Source organism: Symphalangus syndactylus, chromosome 3 (genome assembly GCF_028878055.3).
Source record: "Symphalangus syndactylus isolate Jambi chromosome 3, NHGRI_mSymSyn1-v2.1_pri, whole genome shotgun sequence".
NCBI classification, from domain to species: domain Eukaryota; kingdom Metazoa; phylum Chordata; class Mammalia; order Primates; family Hylobatidae; genus Symphalangus; species Symphalangus syndactylus.
In genome coordinates this window covers 110,581,417-110,600,835 of record NC_072425.2, presented here as the reverse complement: position 1 = coordinate 110,600,835, position 19,419 = coordinate 110,581,417, and the positions used below count along the sequence as shown (strand labels likewise).

The 19,419-nt window shown below is 38.7% G+C and overlaps 1 protein-coding gene and 1 long non-coding RNA gene across 5 annotated transcripts in view; one reads left to right on the top strand and one right to left on the bottom strand.

The window, feature by feature from the left end:
* The window catches only part of LOC129479521 (uncharacterized), a 57,206-nt gene that overhangs the window by 13,621 nt on the left and 24,166 nt on the right, over positions 1 to 19,419 (bottom strand). The window lies entirely within an intron of this gene.
* The window catches only part of GTPBP10 (GTP binding protein 10), a 43,339-nt gene that overhangs the window by 5,060 nt on the left and 18,860 nt on the right, over positions 1 to 19,419 (top strand). For 2 of the 3 annotated variants that reach the window (XM_055272777.2, XM_063636410.1), the window contains exons 2-4: positions 1,500 to 1,693; positions 3,457 to 3,548; positions 4,082 to 4,226. In XM_055272777.2, coding sequence (XP_055128752.1) covers positions 1,500 to 1,693; positions 3,457 to 3,548; positions 4,082 to 4,226 — 431 coding nt within the window. The remainder of the gene's footprint in view (positions 1 to 1,499; positions 1,694 to 3,456; positions 3,549 to 4,081; positions 4,227 to 19,419) is intronic. The other variant, XM_055272780.2, reaches the window with a different exon arrangement.

Here is a 19,419-nt window from a genome sequence, read left to right as displayed (position 1 = left end):
TTATTTCATAAGCATTTTTTTTTTTGAGACAGAGTCTCGCTCTGTTGCCCAGGCTGGAGTGCAGTGGTGTGATCTCGGCTCACTGCAAGCTCTGCCTCCCGGGTTCATGCCATTCTCCTGCCTCAGCCTCCTGAGTAGCTGGGACTACAGGCGCCCGCCACCACGCCTGGCTAATTTTTTTGTATTTTTAGTAGAGACGGGGTTTCACCGTGTTAGCCAGGATGGTCTCGATCTCCTGACCTCGTGATCCGCCCGCCTCGGCCTCCCAAAGTGCTGAGATTACAGGCGTGAGCCGCCGTGCCTGGCTCATAAGCATTTTTTTAATGCATGGTTTTTGAGTAAAGGAGAAACATGATTAGAGATCAGATCAATTTCAGAAAAATATTTCAGGCAACAAGTTGGAGAATGCAATAAGGAAAAAATGCCTAGACACTGAAAGGAGCTCATGTGGTGCAGGTACTAGGGCAGTGGTACTGGAGAGAAGAGAGTTAGTAGGGCTTTGGGACAAGAAACAGGTGTAGTCTGAAAGACTTCCATTTGTGTAGTCTCAATTAATATGTAAACCATGGTTCCCTTACTTTAGAAAACATTGGAGGAACAGATTTTACCTGCGGAAGAGTTTGGTTTTGTTATGTTAACATTTAGTTTTGAGGTGGCTATTATTTATTCAACTGATATATAAGAACAAGTTACATATTGGGGGATTTCAGATATAAATTAAATACACATTCTGCTCACATTTGATTTATACTATTAAAAGCTTTCATCCTGGTAGAAATGTCTGACAGGTTGGGCATAGAAAATATCTCACCTAGGTGATGGTTATTGGTACCAGCAGAAATTACCCAGGGGAGAAAGTCTAGAATGAAAACAGGGCCAAGTCAGAAACCCTCAGGGTAGGTGGGACAATAATTGATAATTGAAAAAACTAAAAGGGACTTAAGAGAGATAATCAAATGGGAAAGGGGATCAGATCGGAGGTGTGGAGGTGAGCTAAGAAAATGTTATAGAATTGGCATATAAAAAGCAATTAACGATTTTTTTTTAATTTTTTTTGCACACAAAAACAAACATTTTCTAAAAATACATACAAACAAAAAGATGCATATCAAACATATTAGGAAGGTTGCACATGGGAAGTCGGGGAATAAAAATGGGGGGTGGGAGTTAAAATAAATGAGAGAGGGACTTTATGTGGATCAGTGATAATAACTCAATCCTCTATTTGACAAAGAAGAGGGAGAAGGAAGAGGAAGAAAAAGAAAGTGGGATAAAGGATCAGAAAGGGAGGAAAATAGAAAAAATTAGAGTATGACTCCAGGGTAGACCTGTTCTGTTGTCACTGAGTTGGTTGGTTGGTTTGTCTGTTGTATTTTTCATGTTTCGCCAAGTTGGCCAAACGATTTTTTTAAAAGAAATTTTAGTGGAAGAAAGAACTAGAAAGGGGTTCCAAGATGATACACTTGGTATACAAATGTTCTTTCTTTTTTTTTTTTAAGTATGGAAATTTCATTGATAACCTAAGACTCTTCACCAGGGGAGGATCTGGTGGAATGGGTTATCCTCGTTTAGGTGGAGAAGGTGGAAAAGGTGGTGACGTCTGGGTTGTAGCCCAGAACAGAATGACTTTAAAACAACTTAAAGACAAGTATCCTCAGAAACGGTTTGTGGCTGGAGTAGGAGCAAACAGCAAGTAAGTAATTACTGAATGACTTAAATTTTAGAAAATCAAACCCTTCTGGAAATCTTTTTAAGTTACAAAATAAAAACTTAATTGTTAATTTGAAGTAAATTATTTCCTGTATTTACAACTGAGCAAAAGCCTAAAATGTCTCAACTCATAAAAGACTGATACTAAAAATATTTCAGAGTTTTAAAACTTTTTATCCATTCCTTTTCCCAATGTCTATCTGTATTCTTTTTGCACTTCCCCTGTAGAAACCGAAAATTATCTGAATTCCCACTGTTTTCTTCTAAAATTATCTTTGACAACCTATAAGAAAACTTTCTTAGTCTTAACCATGCTACTCTACCCCACCACCATTAGAAGGCAAGATAACCACTATTAACCTTTTCTTGACTTTTCTAAGACTTTTCTGTGTGTTTACACAAATGCAATTATGTGCCTAAAATTTTAGAATACAAAAATGAGAGTACAGTATTTTACAATCTGCTATTTTTACTTTTTTTCACATGTCAAAATTATTCAGAATACCTGCATAATAAATAATAATTTATTTTGTCATGTGTCTATTTAGGTTATTGTTGATTTTTTTTTTACGATTATAACCACAGTGCAGCATTCTGTGTAGAAACTATTTTACATGTTTGTTCAATTATTATTTTGATAAATTCCCAGAAGTAGAATTACTAAAACATTTGTACTAATTTATTCTTTTTTTTTTTTTTTTTTTTTTTTGAGACGGAGTCTCGCTCTGTCGCCCAGGCTGGAGTGCAGTAGTGGCGCGATCTCGGCTCACTGCAACCTCCGCCTCCCAGGTTCACGCCATTCTCCTGCCTCAGCCTCTCCGAGTAGCTGGGACTACAGGCGCCCGCCACCACGCCCGGCTAATTTTTTTGTATTTTTAGTAGAGACAGGGTTTCACCGTGGTCTCGATCTCCTGACCTCATGATCCGCCCGCCTCGGCCTCCCAAAGTGCTGGGATTACAAGCGTGAGCCACCGCGCCCGGCCTAATTTTTTCTTTTATGAGCAGTTTAAGAGTAGCCAGATTTGCCTTCTATAATGTAAGTACTCTCATTTGAGGTTAGTTTTTTAGAAGCTTTGCTGTTTGGTGGATTTTATAGATTCATTTTTTTCTTTTTTTTTTGAGACAGAGTCTTATTCTGTTGCCTAGGCTGAGTGTAGTGGGCACTATTATAGCTCACTGCAGCCTCTACCTTTCAGGCTCAAGTGATCCTCTCACCTCTGCCTCCCAAGTAGCTGAGACTACAGGTGTGTGCCACCATGCCCAGCTAATTTTTAAAATTTTTTTTTTTTTTTTTTTTGTAGAAATGGGGTCATGCTATGGTGTTCAGGCTGGCCTTGAACTCCTGGACTCAAGAGATCCTCTTGCCTCGGCCTCCCAAAATGCTGAGATTACAGGCGTGAGCCACCATGCCTGGCTTTTTCTACCCTATTTGTATTGTAGCAATAATCTCTTCATTTCATGGTTGCAATATTTTAGTTTCGGGTTAAAATGACCTTTGGTGGTTAGCTTAGTAACTTAAATCATTACCTAATGCCATTTTAGTGGGATATAATAGTCTAAAATGCAAAGAAATAATTAGGGATAATTTTAGTTTTTTAAACCCTGTGTTTGACCATTGAACATCTGCATTAACCAGAGAATTGATTGCTACTCTTCTTTGTAAACCATTTTGTGTGTGTGTGTGTGTATATATATACACACACACATACATATACATATATATATATATATACTTTTTTTTGGTAGAATTAGTGCACTGAAAGGCTCCAAAGGAAAAGACTGTGAAATCCCTGTACCTGTGGGTATTTCAGTAACTGATGAAAATGGTAAAATTATAGGTGAGTGTACTATAACTCTGAAAGTTGTAAAAACTGCACATTTTCTAAAATGAACAATGAAATAGCTTCTCTTGAGTTTCAGAAGATTTTTTAACCAAATTTTAGCTACTACTCTATAAGAGAGCATTTTTAAAACTTATAAAAGTTAAATTGACTACTAGATTTAAGATTGTTTTAAAGATGTTAGAGTTCTTACTTGGTCTTAAAATGTATAACTAGACTCTTTTCAGTTGCTTACTGAAGTGTTTTTCTGGGGTCAAACTTTTAATAGATTTGTAAATTGGAATTTCCTGGACTGTTTTTCTGAAAGAACAATAATTACATTAATGATTCTACTTATTAATTATAGATTTGTAATTGAGAATTTCCTGGCATGTATTTTTGAAAGTAAAATATTACATTAATGATTCCACTTACTAATCCATAGATTTGTAATTTTGAATTTCCTTGCCTGTATTTCTGAAAGAAATATATTGCATTAGTGATTTCACTTATTAATCTTTGCTGTAAGTATTTCTCTCCCTCTTTTTAAGGAGAACTCAATAAAGAGAATGAAAGAATTTTGGTAGCTGAAGGAGGTCTTGGTGGTAAATTACTTACAAATTTCTTACCACTGAAAGGCCAGAAACGAATAATTCACCTTGATCTAAAACTTATAGCTGATGTAGGTCTAGTAGGGTAAGTATTGTTCATATTTTTATTATTATACTTTCAGAGAGATAGTTCTTGAATACGAAATAAATGTAAATGGTAATTTGGGGCCATAATTATTTCTAATTTATGGAATTTGTGTGTTGTGTATGTACTAGGAAAATATGCTGCTAAATATTATTTTCAAATTGCCAACATAGAGTTTCAGTTACTGCTTATTTATAAAATTAAGACCAGAGTAATTGAACAGATCGGTGAGAATGTTAGAGAATGAATAAAGAAAAATCAATCAAATGCAATTTTATAAGAAGGTTAAATAATGCTACCAGATATTAAAGAATAATAAATCCAAACCATATTATTATTAAAAATATATAGAAGGAAATAAAAAGGGAAAAATGATCAATGTAACTCTCTTGGATCTTAATAGAGACATTAAAGTATCATTAATCAAATGGCTAAAGACCAGTACATTCAACCTCAATCCTCAGACTTAACGCACTGTTGCCGCTAAATTGAATCCTGCTATGACTGTTTGTATATCCTTCTTGCCTCTGCTTAGGATCTATCTAGTCTCAGCACTGTAGACCTCACAAGAGTGTCCTCTTCCACCAGCCTTATACGCAAATCAATAAATGTAATCCAGCATATAAACAGAACCAAAGACAAAAGCCACATGATTATCTCAGTAGATGCAGAAAAGTCCTTTGACAAAATTCAACAACGCTTCATGCTAAAAACTCTCAATAAATTAGGTATTGATGGGACGTATCTCAAAATAGTAAGAGCTATCTATGACAGACCCAGAGCCAATATCATACTCAATGGGCAAAAACTGGAAGCATTCCCTTTGAAAATGGGCACAAGACAGGGATGCCCTCTCTCACCACTCCTATTCAACATAATGTTGGAAGTTCTGGCCAGGGCAATTAGGCAGGAGAAGGAAATAAAGGGTATTCAATTAGGAAAAGAAGAAGTCAAACTGTCCCTGTTTGCAGATGACATGATTGTATATCTAGAAAACCCCATTGTCTCAGCCCAAAATCTCCTCAAGCTGATAAGCAACTTCAGCAAAGTCTCAGGATACAAAATCAATATACAAAAATCTCAAGCATTCTTGTACACCAATCACAAACAGCCAAATCATGAGTGAACTCCCATTCACAATTGCTTCAAAGAGAATAAAATACCTAAGAATCCAACTTACAAGGGACGTGAAGGACCTCTTCAAGGACAACTACAAACCACTGCTCAATGAAATAAAAGAGGATACAAACAAATGGAAGAACATTCCATGCTCATGGGTGGGAAGAATCAATATTGTGAAAATGGCCATACTGCACAAGGTAATTTATAGATTCAATGCCATCCCCATCAAGCTACCAATGACTTTCTTCACAGAATTGGAAACAACTACTTTAAAGTTCATATGGAACCAAAAAAGAGCCTGCATCACCAAGTCAATCCTAAGCCAAAAGAACAAAGATGGAGGCATCACGCTACCTGACTTCAAACTATACTACAAGGCTGTAGTAACCAAAACAGCATGATACTGGTACCAAAATGGAGACATAGATCAATGGAACAGAACAGAGCCCTCAGAAATAATGCCACATATCTACAACTATCTGATCTTTGACAAACCTGACAAAAACAAGCAATGGGGAAATGATTCCCTATTTAATAAATGGTGCTGGGAAAACTGGCTAGCCATATGGAGAAAGCTGAAACTGGATCCCTTCCTTACACCTTATACAACAATTAATACAAGATGGATTAAAGACTTACATGTTAGACCTAAAACCATAAAAACCCTAGAAGAAAACCTAGGCAATACCATTCAGGACATGGGCATGGGCAAGGACTTCATGTGTAAAACATCAAAAGCAATGGCAACAAAAGCCAAAATTGACAAATAGGATCTAATTAAACTGAAGAGCTTCTGCACAGCAAAAAGAACTACCATCAGAGTGAACAGGCAACCTACAGAATGGGAGAAAATTTTCGCAACCTACTCATCTGACAAAGGGCTAATATCCAGAATCTACAATGAACTCAAACAAATTTACAAGAAAAAAACAACCCCATCAAAAAGTGGGCGAAGGACATGAACAGACACTTCTCAAAAGAAGACATTTATGCAGCCAAAAAACACACAAAAAAATGCTCATCATCACTGGCCATCAGAGAAATGCAAATCAAAACCACAGTGAGATACCATCTCACACCAGTTAGAATGGCCATCATTATAAAGTCAGGAAACAATAGGTGCTGGAGAGGATGTGGAGAAATAGGAACACTTTTACACTGTTGGTGGGACTGTAAACTAGTTCAACTATTGTGAAAGTCAGTGTGGCGATTTCTCAGGGATCTAGAACTAGAAATACCATTTGACCCAGCTATCCCATTACTGGGTATATACCCAAAGGACTATAAATCATGCTGCTATAAAGACACATGCACACATATGTTTATTGCGGCACTATTCACAATAGCAAAAACTTGGAACCAACCCAAATGCCCAACAACGATAGACTGGATTAAGAAAAAGTGGCACATATACACCATGGAATACTATGCAGCCATAAAAAATGATGAGTTCATGTCCTTTGTAGGGACATGGATGAAACTGAAAACCATCATTCTCAGTAAACTCTCACAAGGACAAAAAACCAAACACCGCATGTTCTCACTGGTAGGTGGGAATTGAACAATGAGAACACATGGACACAGGAAGGGGAACATCACACTCCGGGGACTGTTGTGGGGTGGGGGGAGGGGGAAAGGACAGCATTGGGAGATATACCTAATGCTAAATGACGAGTTAATGGGTGCAGCACACCAACATGGCACATGGATATATATGTAACAAACCTGCACATTGTGCACATGTACCCTAAAACTTGAAGTATAATAATAGAAAAGAAAAAAAAGAAAATACCGTCTTTGCAGATGGTCAACTTAAGATGAGGTCATAAGTCTGGGTCTTAATCCAGTGTGACTGGTATCCTTATACAAAATGGAAATACAGACGGAGAGGCAGACACACACAGATGGAAGATGATGGGAAGACATGGGGAGTAAGCCGTCTACAAGCCAAGGAAAGCCTGACACTATCAGAAGCTGGTAGAGAGACATGGAACAGATTCTTACAGACTCAGAAAGAACCAACACTACCTACACCTTAAACATAAACTTGTAGCTTCCAAAACTCTGAGACAATAAATTTCTGTTGTTTATTAAAAAAATAAAAGAAAAATGCTGTTTAGCTGTAGGGTTTGCAGTGCAGCTGCTCACTAGAAGGGGATAGATAGCAAGATACAGAATACCTAAAGGAAGAGAAAACTTCAATTTGCATTTGCTCTCTCTTCCCCATCCCCCCTCCCTCCTGTCCTCTCCCTCCGGCCCTATCACAGTATTACACAGTTATTCAGATGGAAAGCTTAAGGACAAGATAAGGAAAACTGCCTTATTACTGTCCTACTCCAAATTCCTTGTTCTATTTTTTGCTTCCCCATAGCTTCTAAGTTCTTTTCATCTTCCTCTTCAGTCATCTCACTGCTTCTTTACCAGACTCGTAAGTCTGAATCCCTCACCTTTTGCCCTGCCTGACCAGCCGTTAGAGCTTACCACCATTGGTTTAGGGTTCACAGAGGCCTCATTCCTGCTAAAATTATAACAAGGAAAGATGTGATCCTGGCTTGCCATTCACATTTATTTTTTTCAATAAAGCACAGTTATGAGAGTTATTAGATGTAAGTTCTATAATCTGTATTTTTAGGAACATTATGGGCTTAATAAGGTATTGTGGACAAGACTGGCAGTCCAGCCAATCACAATTGCTTTTAGCATAAAAATGTTTCAAGTTCTGAAGAGACAACTTTACAGTCTAAGAGGAGCCTAGCACGGCTTAGTCATAAAAGTGGAGTGGCATGGAGGACTCAGGTTAGACTATTTAGGTTAGGATCTCAAATTCTCTGGAGACTGGCCAGCTGGTCTTGGGTAAATTATACAGCCTCTCTAAGCCCTTGTTTTCTCTTCTTTTTTTTCTTTTCTTTTCTCTCATTCTTCCTTCACTATAGTTTTTTTCTTTTCACCACGTCATTTGTTGTCTCTTCTTTAATAGTGTATGGAGATAGGTCTTTCCTTAAAATGTTGGTGGGTAAGATAATGCATTTACAGCAGAATACATGCTTTGCATTTTTGTACGTTCAATGAATTGTAGCTGCTATCTTCATCATCGTTATATTGCCAACTTATTGGAAAACTGCATATAATGAAATACTAGGCTTTTCAGAAGTAGGTTTGAAATCTGTCAGTAATTAAAGCATCAAGATCCTTAAGCATATCAAATGAGAATGGGGGGAAAAGATTTTTAAGTGGAATGTTCCTAGTGTTTTTAAATTAGGCAACTATTCTTGAAGAGCTACTACTATGAATACTGGTATAAGTAGATATCCTTTTAGCTGGTTTTGGAAATGGACTGAATCATAGAAGAAAGTTATTGTACAACTAACAGATTTGTGCTGCTGTTGTCAAATCTGATCTTTGCATAGGTTGGATTTTAGCCTCTAAAATTTTCAAGAAAAAATTTCAAATATCTATTCTTCAATCATTAGCATCATCTTTCTATTCATACTTTGATCTTCTTGGAAATAGTTGCTTGCATTATATGCTCAATCATTATGAAAATATGAGGATGTTGGAAACAAGCAAGTCCAGCTAGTGATAATTATGGACAAAAATGGCTGCAGTTTGCTTTTCAAAAGCTATAAGAACCTGGATGAAACAGGGTATGAAAAAAATATATGCTCCAGGAGAAACAAGTCATTAAGAAACCACACCTAATTTTATTTTAAATTCATTACATAAAGATTTCTTTAATGAGGGAAATTGTTGAAATACCTCCAGCTTATATGTTTTTATAGAATTCCAAATTAATATTTGCAGAGTATTCCACCATTATTCCAAATGAAAGTTTGGCAGAGTTTTTGAAATACCATCTTCAAATTTGAATAAGAACTCTGAAGGCGGAAATCATTTTGTCTCATTGCTCAGTATGTTGCCTGATACAAAGTCAGTGCTCAATAAATATTTGTTGGATAAATTTAATGAAAATATATGAATGAGATTTAGCAATGTATGTTTTAAGCAACTCCCATTCCTAGTACTGTCTTTCATACATGGTGGGCCTTTCTTTTTTTTTTTTTTTTGAGACGGAGTCTCGCTCTGTCGCCCAGGCTGGAGTGCAGTGGCGCAATCTCAGCTCACAGCAAGCTCCGCCTCCTGGGTTCACACCATTCTCCTGCCTCAGCATCTCTGAGTAGCTGGGACTACAGGCGCCCGCCACCATGCCTGGCTAATTTTTTGTATTTTTAGTAGAGACGGGGTTTCACCGTGGTCTCGATCTCCTGACCTGGTGATCCGCCCGCCTCGGCCTCCCAAAGTGCTGGGATTACAAGCGTGAGCCACCGCGCCCGGCCGTCATGGTGGGCCTTTCTTAAGGGAAATTTAGCAGTATAATCAAAAGCCTTTAAAATGAGCATATATTTCATCTAGTATTTCTTCATGTAGACATTTATTCCAAGAAAGAAATCAAAGACGTTTGCGAAGAGAAGTCCTAGCCAGAACAATCAGGCAAGAGAAAAAAAGGGCATTCAAACTGGAAAGAAGGAAGTCAAACTATCTGTTTGCCAACCATATGATCTTATACCTTGAAAACCCTAGAGACTCCTTCAAAAGACTTCTAGATTTGATAAATGAATTCAGTAAACTCTCAGGTTACAAAATCAGTATACACAAATCAAAAGCACTGCTGTACACCAACAACAACCAAGCTGAGAATTAAATCAAGAACTCAATCCCTTTTACAATAGCTACAAAAAATAAAATAAGAATATACCTAACCAAGGTCGAGAAAGATCTCTACAAGGAGAACTACAGAACACTGCTGAAAGAAATCATAGATGACACAAACAAATAGAAATACATCCCATGTTCACGGATTGGAAGAATCAGTACTGTGAAAATGACCATACTCCCCAGAGCAATCTACAGATTCAATACAATTTCCATTTAAATACCAATATTATTTTTCATAGTATTTTCATATGGAATCAAAAAAGCCTGACTAGCCAAAGCAATCCTAAGCAAAATGAACAAATCTTGAGGAATCATATTACCTGACTTCAAATTATATTACAAGGTTATAGTAACCAAAACAGCATGGTATTGGTATAGAAGTAGGTACTTAGACCAGTGGAACAGAGTAGAGAACCCAGAAATAAAACCGCATACTTAAGACCAACTGATTGTCAACAAAGCACACAAAAACATAAACTGGGGAAAGGATACCCTATTCAAAAAATGATGCTGGGAAAATTGGATATCCAAACGTAGAATAATGAAACTGGATTCATATCTCTCATTATATACAAAAATTAACTCAGGATAGATTAAAGATTTTAATCTAAGACCTGAAATTATAAAAATTCTAGAACACTTAGGAAAAACCCTTCTGGACGTTGGCCTAGACAAAAAATTTATGACTAAGATCTCAAACCAAATGCAACAAAAATACATAAACGGGACCTAATTAAAGTAAAAATCCTCTGCACGGCAAAAGAAAGAATCAACAGAGTAAACAGCCTACAGAATGGGAGAAAGTATTTGGAAACTATGCATCTAACAGAGGACTAATATACAGAGTCTGCAAGGAACTCAAATCAGCAAGGAAAAAACAATTACGTTAAAAAGTGGACAAATGACGTGGACATTTCTCAAAAGAAGATATGCATACAAATGTCCAATAAACGTATAAGAAAATGTTCAACATCACTAATACTCAGGGAAATGCATATTAAAACCACAATGATTTACCAACTTAGAATGGTCATTATGGAAAAGTCAAAAAACAATACGTGCTGACATAGATGTGGTGAAAAGAGAACTCATACTCTTCTTTTTTTTTTTTTTTAAGATGGAGTCTTGCTCTGTCGTCCAGGCTGGAGTGCAGTGGCGCGATCTTGGCTCACTGCAGGCTCCATCTCCCGGGTTTACGCCATTCTACTGCCTCAGCCTCCCAAGTAGCTGGGACTACAGGCGCCAGCCACCATGCCCGGCTAATTTTTTTTGTATTTTTAGTAGAGACGGGGTTTCACCATGGTCTCAGTATCCTGACCTCGTGATCCACCCGCCTCGGCCTCCCAAAGTGCTAGGATTACAGGCATGAGCCACCATACCCGGCCTCTCTTCTTTTTCTTAAAAAAATTTTTTTATTATACTTTAAGTACTAGGGTATGCACAACAAGCAGGTTTCTTACATAGGTATACATGTGCCATGTTGGTTTGCTGCACCCACCAACTCGTCATTTACATTAGGTATTTCTCCTAAGGCTATTCCTCCCCCAGACCCCCACCCCCTGACAGGCCCCGGTGTGATGTTCCCCACCCTGTGTCCGTGTGTTCCTTGTTCAGCTCCCACTTAAGAGTGAGAACATGCAATGTTTGGCTTTCTTTCCTTATGGTAGTTTGCTGAGAATGATGGTTTCCAGCTTCATCCGTGTCCCTGCAAAGGACATGAACTCATCTTTTTTTAAGGCTGCATACCATTCCATGGTGTATATGTGCCACATTTTCTTAATTCAGTCTATCATTGATGGACATTTGGGTTGGTTCCAAGTCTTTACTATTGTGAATAGTGCTGCAATAAACACATGTGTGCATGTGTCTTTATAGCAGCATGATTTATAATACTTTGGGTATATACCCAGTAATGGGATGGCTGGGTCAAATGGTATTTCTAGTTCTAGATCCTTGAGGAATCGCCACACTGTCTTCCACAATGGTTGAACTACTTTACAGTCCCACCAACAGTGTAAAAGTGTTCCTATTTCTCCACATCCTCTCCAGCACCTGTTGTTTCCTGAATTTTCAAGGATCGCCATTCTAACTGGTGTGAGATGGTATCTCATTGTGGTTTTGGTTTGCATTTCTGATGGCCAGTGATGATGAGCATTTTTTCATGTGTTTGTTGGCTGCATAAATATCTTTTTTTGAGAAGTGTCTGTTCATATCCTTTGCCCACTTTTTGATGGGGTTGTTTTTTTCTTGTAAATTTGCTTGAGTTCTTTGTAGATTCTGGATATTAGCCCTTTATCAGATGAGTAGATTGCAAAAGTTTTCTCCCATTCTGTAGGTTGCCTGTTCACTCTGATGGTAGTTTCTTTTGCTGTGCAGAAGCTCTTTAGTTTAATTAGATCCCATTTGTCAATTTTGGTTTTGTTGCCATTGCTTTTAGTGTTTTAGACATGAAGTCCTTGCCCATGCCTATGTCCTGAATGGTGTTGCCTAAGTTTTCTTCTAGGGTTTTTATGGTTTTAGGTCTAACATGTAAGTCTTTAATCCATCTTGAATTAATTTTTGTATAAGGTGTAAGGAAGGGATCCAGTTTCAGCTTTCTCCATATGGCTAGCCAGTTTTCCCAGCACCATTTATTAAATAGGGAATCATTTCCCCATTTCTTGTTTTTGTCAGGGTTGTCAAAGATCAGATGGTTAAAGATGTGTGTTATTATTTCCGAGGGCTCTATTCTGTTCCATTGGTCTATATCTGTTTTGGTACCAGTACCATGCTGTTTTGGTTACTGTAGCCTTGTAGTATAGTTTGAAGTCAGAGTGATGCCTCCAGCTTTGTTCTTTTGCTTTGGATTGACTTGGCAATGGGGCTCTTTTTTTTTCCATATGAACTTTAAAGTAGTTGTTTCCAATTCTGTGAAGAAAGTCATTGGTAGCTTGATGGGGATGGCATTGAATCTATAAATTACTTTGGGCAGTATGGCCATTTTCACAATATCGATTCTTCCCACCTATGAGCATGGAATGTTCCTCCATTTGTTTGTGTCCTCTTTTATTTCATTGAGCAGTGGTTTGTAGTGGTCCTTGAAGAGGTCCTTCACGTCCCTTGTAAGTTGGATTCCTAGGTATTTTATTCTCTTTGAAGCAATTGTGAATGGGAGTTCACTCATGATTTGGCTCTCTGTTTGTTGTTGGTGCATAGGAATGCTTGTGATTTTTGCACATTGATTTTGTATCCTGAGACTTTGCTGAAGTTGCCTATCAGCTTAAGGAGATTTGGACTAAGATGATGGGGTTTTCTAAATAAACAATCATGTCATCTGCAGACAGGGACAATTTGACTTCCTGTTTTCCTAATTGAGTACCCTTTATTTCTTTCCCCTTCCTGATTGCCCTGGCCACAACTTCCAGCACTATGTTGAATAGGAGTGGTGAGAGAGGGCATCCCTGTGTTGTGCCAGTTTTCAAAGGGAATGCTTCCAGTTTTTGCCCATTCAGTATGATATTGACTGTGGATCTGTCATAAATAGCTCTTATTATTTCGAGATATGTTCCATCAGTACTGAATTTATTGAGAGTTTTCAGCATGAAGAGCTGTTGAATTTTGTCAAAGGCCTTTTCTGCATCTATTGAGATAATCATGTGGTTTTTGTCATTGGTTCTGTTTATATGCTGGATTACGTTTATTGACTTGAGTATGTTGAACCAGCCTTGCATCCCAGGGATGAAGCCCACTTGATCATGGTGGATAAGCTTTTTGATGTGCTGCTGGATTTGGTTTGGTTTGCCAGTATTTTATTGAGGATTTTTGCATTGATGTTCATCAGGCATATTGGCCTAGAATTCTCTTTTTCATTGTGTCTCACAGGCTTTGGTATCAGGATGGTGCTGGCCTCATAAAATGAGTTAGGGAGGATACCCTCTTTTTCTGTTGATTGGAATAGTTTCGGTAGGAATGGTACCAGCTCCTCCTTGTACCTCTGGTAGAATTCGGCTTTGAATCCTTCTGGTCCTGGACTTTTTTTGGTTGGTAGGCTATTAATTATTGCCTCAATTTCAGAGCCTGTTATTGGTCTATTCAGGAATTCATCTTCCTGGTTTAGTCTTGGGAGAGTGTGTGTATCCAGGAATTTATCCATTTCATCTAGATTTTCTAATTTATTTGTGTAAAGTTGTTTATAGTGTTCTCTGATGGTAGTTTGTATTTCTGTGGGATTGGCGGTGATATCCCCTTTATCATTTTTTATTGCGTCTATTTGATTCTTCTCTCTTTTCCTCTTTATTAGTCTTGCTAATGGTCTCTCAATTTTGTTGATCTTTTCAAAAAACCAGCTCCTGGATTCATTGATTTTTTGAAGGGTATTTTGTGTCTCTATCTCCTTCAGTTCTGCTCTGATCTTAGTTATTTCTTGCCTTCTGCTAGCTTTTGAATGTGTTTGCTCTTGCTTCTCTATGTCTTTTAATTGTGATGTTAGGGTGTCAATTTTAGATCTTTCCTGCTTTCTCTTGTGGGCATTTAGTGCTATAAATTTCCCTCTACACACTGCTTGAAATGTGTCCCAGAGATTCTGGTATGTTGTGTCTTTGTTCTCATTGGTTTCAAAGAACATCTTTATTTCTGCCTTCATTTCATTATTTACCCAGTGGTCATTCAGGAGCTGGTTATTCAGTTTCCATGTAGTTGAGTGATTTTGAGTGAGTTTCTTAATCCTGAGTTCTAATTTGATTTCACTGTGGTCTGAGAGACAGTTTGTTATAATTTATGTTCTTTTACATTTGCTAAGGAGTGCTTTACTTCCAACTATGTGGTTAATTTTGGATTAAGTGCAATGTGGTGCTGAGAAGAATGTATATTCTGTTGATTTGAAGTGGAGAGTTCTGTAGATGTCTATTAGGTCCGTTTGGTGCAGAGCTGAGTTCAGTTCCTGGATATCCTTGTTAACTTTCTGTCTCGTTGATCTGTCTAATGTTGACAGTGGGGTGTTAAAGTCTCCCATTATTGTTGTGTGGGAGTCTAATTCTCTTTGTAGGTCTGTAAGGACTTGCTTTATGAATCTGGGTGCTCCTGTATTGGGTGCATGTATATTTTGGATAGTTAGCTCTTCTTGTTGAATTGATCCCTTTACCATTATGTAATGGCCTTCTTTGTCTCTTTTGATCTTTGTTGGCTTAAAGTCTGTTTTATCACAGACTAGGGTTGCAACCCCTGCCTTTTTTTGTTTTCCATTTGCTTGGTAGATCTTCCTCCATCCCTTTATTTTAAGCCTCTGTGTGTCTCTGCATGTGAGATGGGCCTCCTGAATACAGCACACTCTTGGGTCTTGACTCTTTATCCAATTTGCCAGTCTGAGTCTTTTAATTGGAGCATTTAGCCCATTTACATTTAAGGTTAGTATTGTTATGTGTGAATTTGATCCTGTCATTATGATGTTAGCTGGTTATTTTGCTTGTTAGTTGATGCAGTTTGTTCCTAGCATTGATGGCCTTTACAATTTGGCATGTTTTTGCAGTGGCTGGTACTGGTTGTTCTTTTCCATGTTTAGTGCTTCCTTCAGGAGCTCTTTTAGGGCAGGCCTAGTGGTGACAAAATCTCTCAGCATTTGCTTGTCTGTAAAGGATTTTATTTCTCCTTCACTTATGATGCTTAGTTTGGCTGGATATGAAATTCTAGGTTGAAAATTCTTTTCTTTAAGAATGTTGAATATTGGCCCCCAATCTCTTCTGGCTTATAGAGTTTCTGCCAAGAGATCAGCTGTTAGTCTGATGTGCTTCCCTTTGTGGGTAACCCGACCTTTCTCTCTGGCCGCCCTTAACATTTTTTCCTTCATTTCAACTTTGATGAATCTGACAATTATGTGTCTTGGAGTTGCTCTTTTTGAAGAGTATCTTTGTGTTGTTCTCTGTATTTCCTGAATTTGAATGTTGGCCTGACTTGCTAGGTTGGGGAAATTCTCCTGCATAATATCCTGCAGAGTGTTTTCCAACTTGGTTCCATTCTCCCCGTCACTTTCAGGTACACCAGTCAGACATAGATTTGGTCTTTTCACATAGTCTCATATTTCTTCGAGGCTTTGTTCGTTTCTTTTTATTCTTTTTTCTCTAAAGTTCTCTTCTCACTTCATTTCATTCGTTTGATCTTCAATCACTTATACCCTTTTTTCCAGTTGATCGAATCGGCTACTGAAGCTTGTGCATTCATCACATAGTTCTCGTGCCATGGGTTTCAGCTCCATTGGGTCATTTAAGAACTTCTCTACATTGGTTATTCTAGTTAGCCATTCATCTTATCTTTTTTCAAGGTTTTTAGCTTCTTTGTGATGGGTTCGAACTTCCTCCTTTTGCTCGGAGAAGTTTGATTGTCTGAAGCCTTCTTCTCTCAATTCATGAAAGTCATTCTCCGTCCAGCTTTGTTCCATTGCTGGCAAGGAGCTGCATTCCTTTGGAAGGGGAGAGGTGCTCTGATTTTTAGAATTTTCAGCTTTTCTGCTCTGTTTTTCCCCATCTTTATGGTTTTATCTACCTTTGGTCGTTGATGATGGTGATGTACAGATGGGGTTTTGGTGTGGATGTCCTTTCTGTTTGTTACTTTTCCTTCTAACAGTCAGGACCCTCAGCTGCAGGTCTGTTGGAGTTTGCTGGAGGTCCACTCCAAACCCTATTTGCCTGGGTATCAGCAGCAGAGGCTACAGAACAGAACAGTGAATATTGCTGAACAGCAAATGTTACTGCCTGATCGTTCCTCTGGGAGCTTCGTCTCAGAGGGGTATCCGGCCGTGTCAGGTGTCAGCCTGCCCCTACTGGGGGTTGCCTCCCAGTTTCGCTACTCAGGGCTCAGTGACCCACTTGAGGAGGCGGTCTGTCTGTTCTCAGTTCTCAAACCCCATGCTGGGAGAACCACTACTCTCTTCAAAGCTGTCAGACAGGGACATTTAAGTCTGCAGATGTTTCTGCTGCCTTTTGTTCGGCTGTGCCCTGCCCCCGGAGATGGAGTCTACAGAGGCAAGCAGTGCTCCTTGAGCTGTGGTGGGCTCCACCCAATGTGAGCTTCCAGGTGGCTTTGTTTGCCTACTCAAGCCTGAGCAATGGTGGGCGCCCCTCCCCAAGCCTCACTGCCACCTTGCAGTTCGATCTCAGACTGCTGTGCTAGCAATGAGCCAGGCTCCATGAGCGTGGGACCCTCCAGCCAGGCGTGGGATATAATCTCCTGTTGTGCCATTTGCTAAGACCATTGAAAAAAATGCAGTATTAGGGTGGGAGTGACCCGATTTTCCAGGTGCCATTTGTCACAGCTTCCCTTAGCTAGGAAAGGGAATTCCCTCACCTCTTGCATTTCCTGAGTGAGGTGATGCCTTGCCCTGCTTCGGCTCACACTCAGTGGGCTGCACCCACTGTCCTGCACCCACTGTCCAAGAAGCCCTAGTGAGATGAACCCAGTACCTCAGTTGGAAATGCAGAAATCACCCATCTTCTGTGTCACTCACACTGGGAGCTGTAGACTGGAGCTGTTCCTATTCAGCCATCTTGGAACCCCACCCCCGATTTTTGCACATTGATTTTGTATCCTGAGACTTTGCTGAAGTTGCTTATCAGATTAAGGAGATTTTGGGCTGAGATGATAGGGTTTTCTAAATATACAATCATGTCATCTACAAACAGGACAAGTTGACTTCCTCTTTTCCTAATTGAATACCATTATTTCTTCCTCTTGCCTGACTGCCCTGGCCAAAACTTCCAACACTATGTTTAATAGGAGTGGTAAGAGAGGGCATCCCTGTCTTGTGCCCGTTTTCAAAGAGAATGCTTCCAGTTTTTGCCTATTCGGTATGAGATTGGCTGTCGCTTTGTCATAAATAGCTCTTATTATTTTGAGATACATTCTGTTGATACCTAGTTTCTTGAGAGTTTTTAGCATGAAGGGCGTTGAATTTTCTCAAAGGCCTTTTCTGCATCTGTTGAGATAATCATGTGATTTTTGTCATTGCTTCTGTTTATGTGATGGATTAGGTTTATTGATTTTTGTATGTTGAACCAGCCTTGCATCCCAGAGATGAAGCCAGCTTGATCGTGGTGGATAAGCTTTTTGATGTGCTGCTGGGTTCGGTTTGCCAGTATTTTATTGAGGATTTTCACATTGATGTTCATCAGGGATATTGGCCTAGAATTCTCTTTTTGTTGTTGTTGTTGTATCTCTGCCAGGCTTTGGTATCAGGATGATGCTAGCCTCATGAAATCAGTTTGGAGGATTCCCTCTTTTCTCTTGATTGGAATTGTTTCAGAAGGAATGGTACCAGCTCCTATTTGTACCTCTGGTATAATTGAGCTGTGAATCCACCTGGTCCTGGACTTTTTTTGGTTGGTAGGCTATTAATTATTGCCTCAATTTCAGCACCTGTTACTGGTCTATTCAGAGATTCAACTTCTTCCTGTTTTAGTCTTGGGAGGGTGTATGTGTCCAGGAATTTATCCATTTCTTCTAGATTTTCCAGTTTATTTGTGTAGAATTGCTTATAGTATTCTCTGATGGTAGTTTGTATTTCTGTGGGATTGGTAGTGATATCCCCTTTATCATTTTTTATTGCGTCTATTTGATTCTTCTCTCCTTTCCTCTTTATTAGTCTTGCTAATGGTCTATCAGTTTTGTTGATCTTTTCAAAAAATCAGCTCCTGGATTCATTGATTTTTTTGAAGGGTATTTTGTGTCTCTATATCCTTCAGTTCTGCTCTAATCTTAGTTATTTCTTGCCTTCTGCTAGCTTTTGAATGTGTTTGCTCTTGCTTCTTTAGTTCTTTTAATTGTGATGTTAGGGTGTCAATTTTAGATCCTTCCTGCTTTCTCTTGTGGGCATGTAGTGCTATACATTTCCCTCTCCACACTGTTTTAAATGTGTCCCAGAGATTCTGATACATTATGTCTGTGTTCTCATTGGTTTTAAAGAACATCTTTGTTTCTGCCTCATTTTGTTATGTACCCAGTAGTCATTCAGGAGCAGGTTGTTCGGTTTCCATGTAGTTGTGTGGTTTTGAGTGAGTTTCTTAATCCTGAATTCTAATTTGATTGCACTGTGGTCTGAGAGACAGTTTCTTGTGTTTCCTGTTCTTTTGCATTTGCTGAGGAGTGTTTTACTTCTAATTATGTGGCCAATTTTAGAATAAGTATGATGTGCTGAGAAAAATATATATTCTGTTGATTTGGGGTGGACAGTTCTGTTGAAGGCTATTAGGTCCGGTTGGTCCAGAGCTGAGTTCAAGTCCTTGATATCCTTGTTAACCTTCTGTCTCGTTTATCTAATATTAACAGTGGGGTGTTAAAGTCTCCCATTGTTATTGTGTGGGAGTCTAAGTCTCTTTGTAGCTCTCTAAGGACT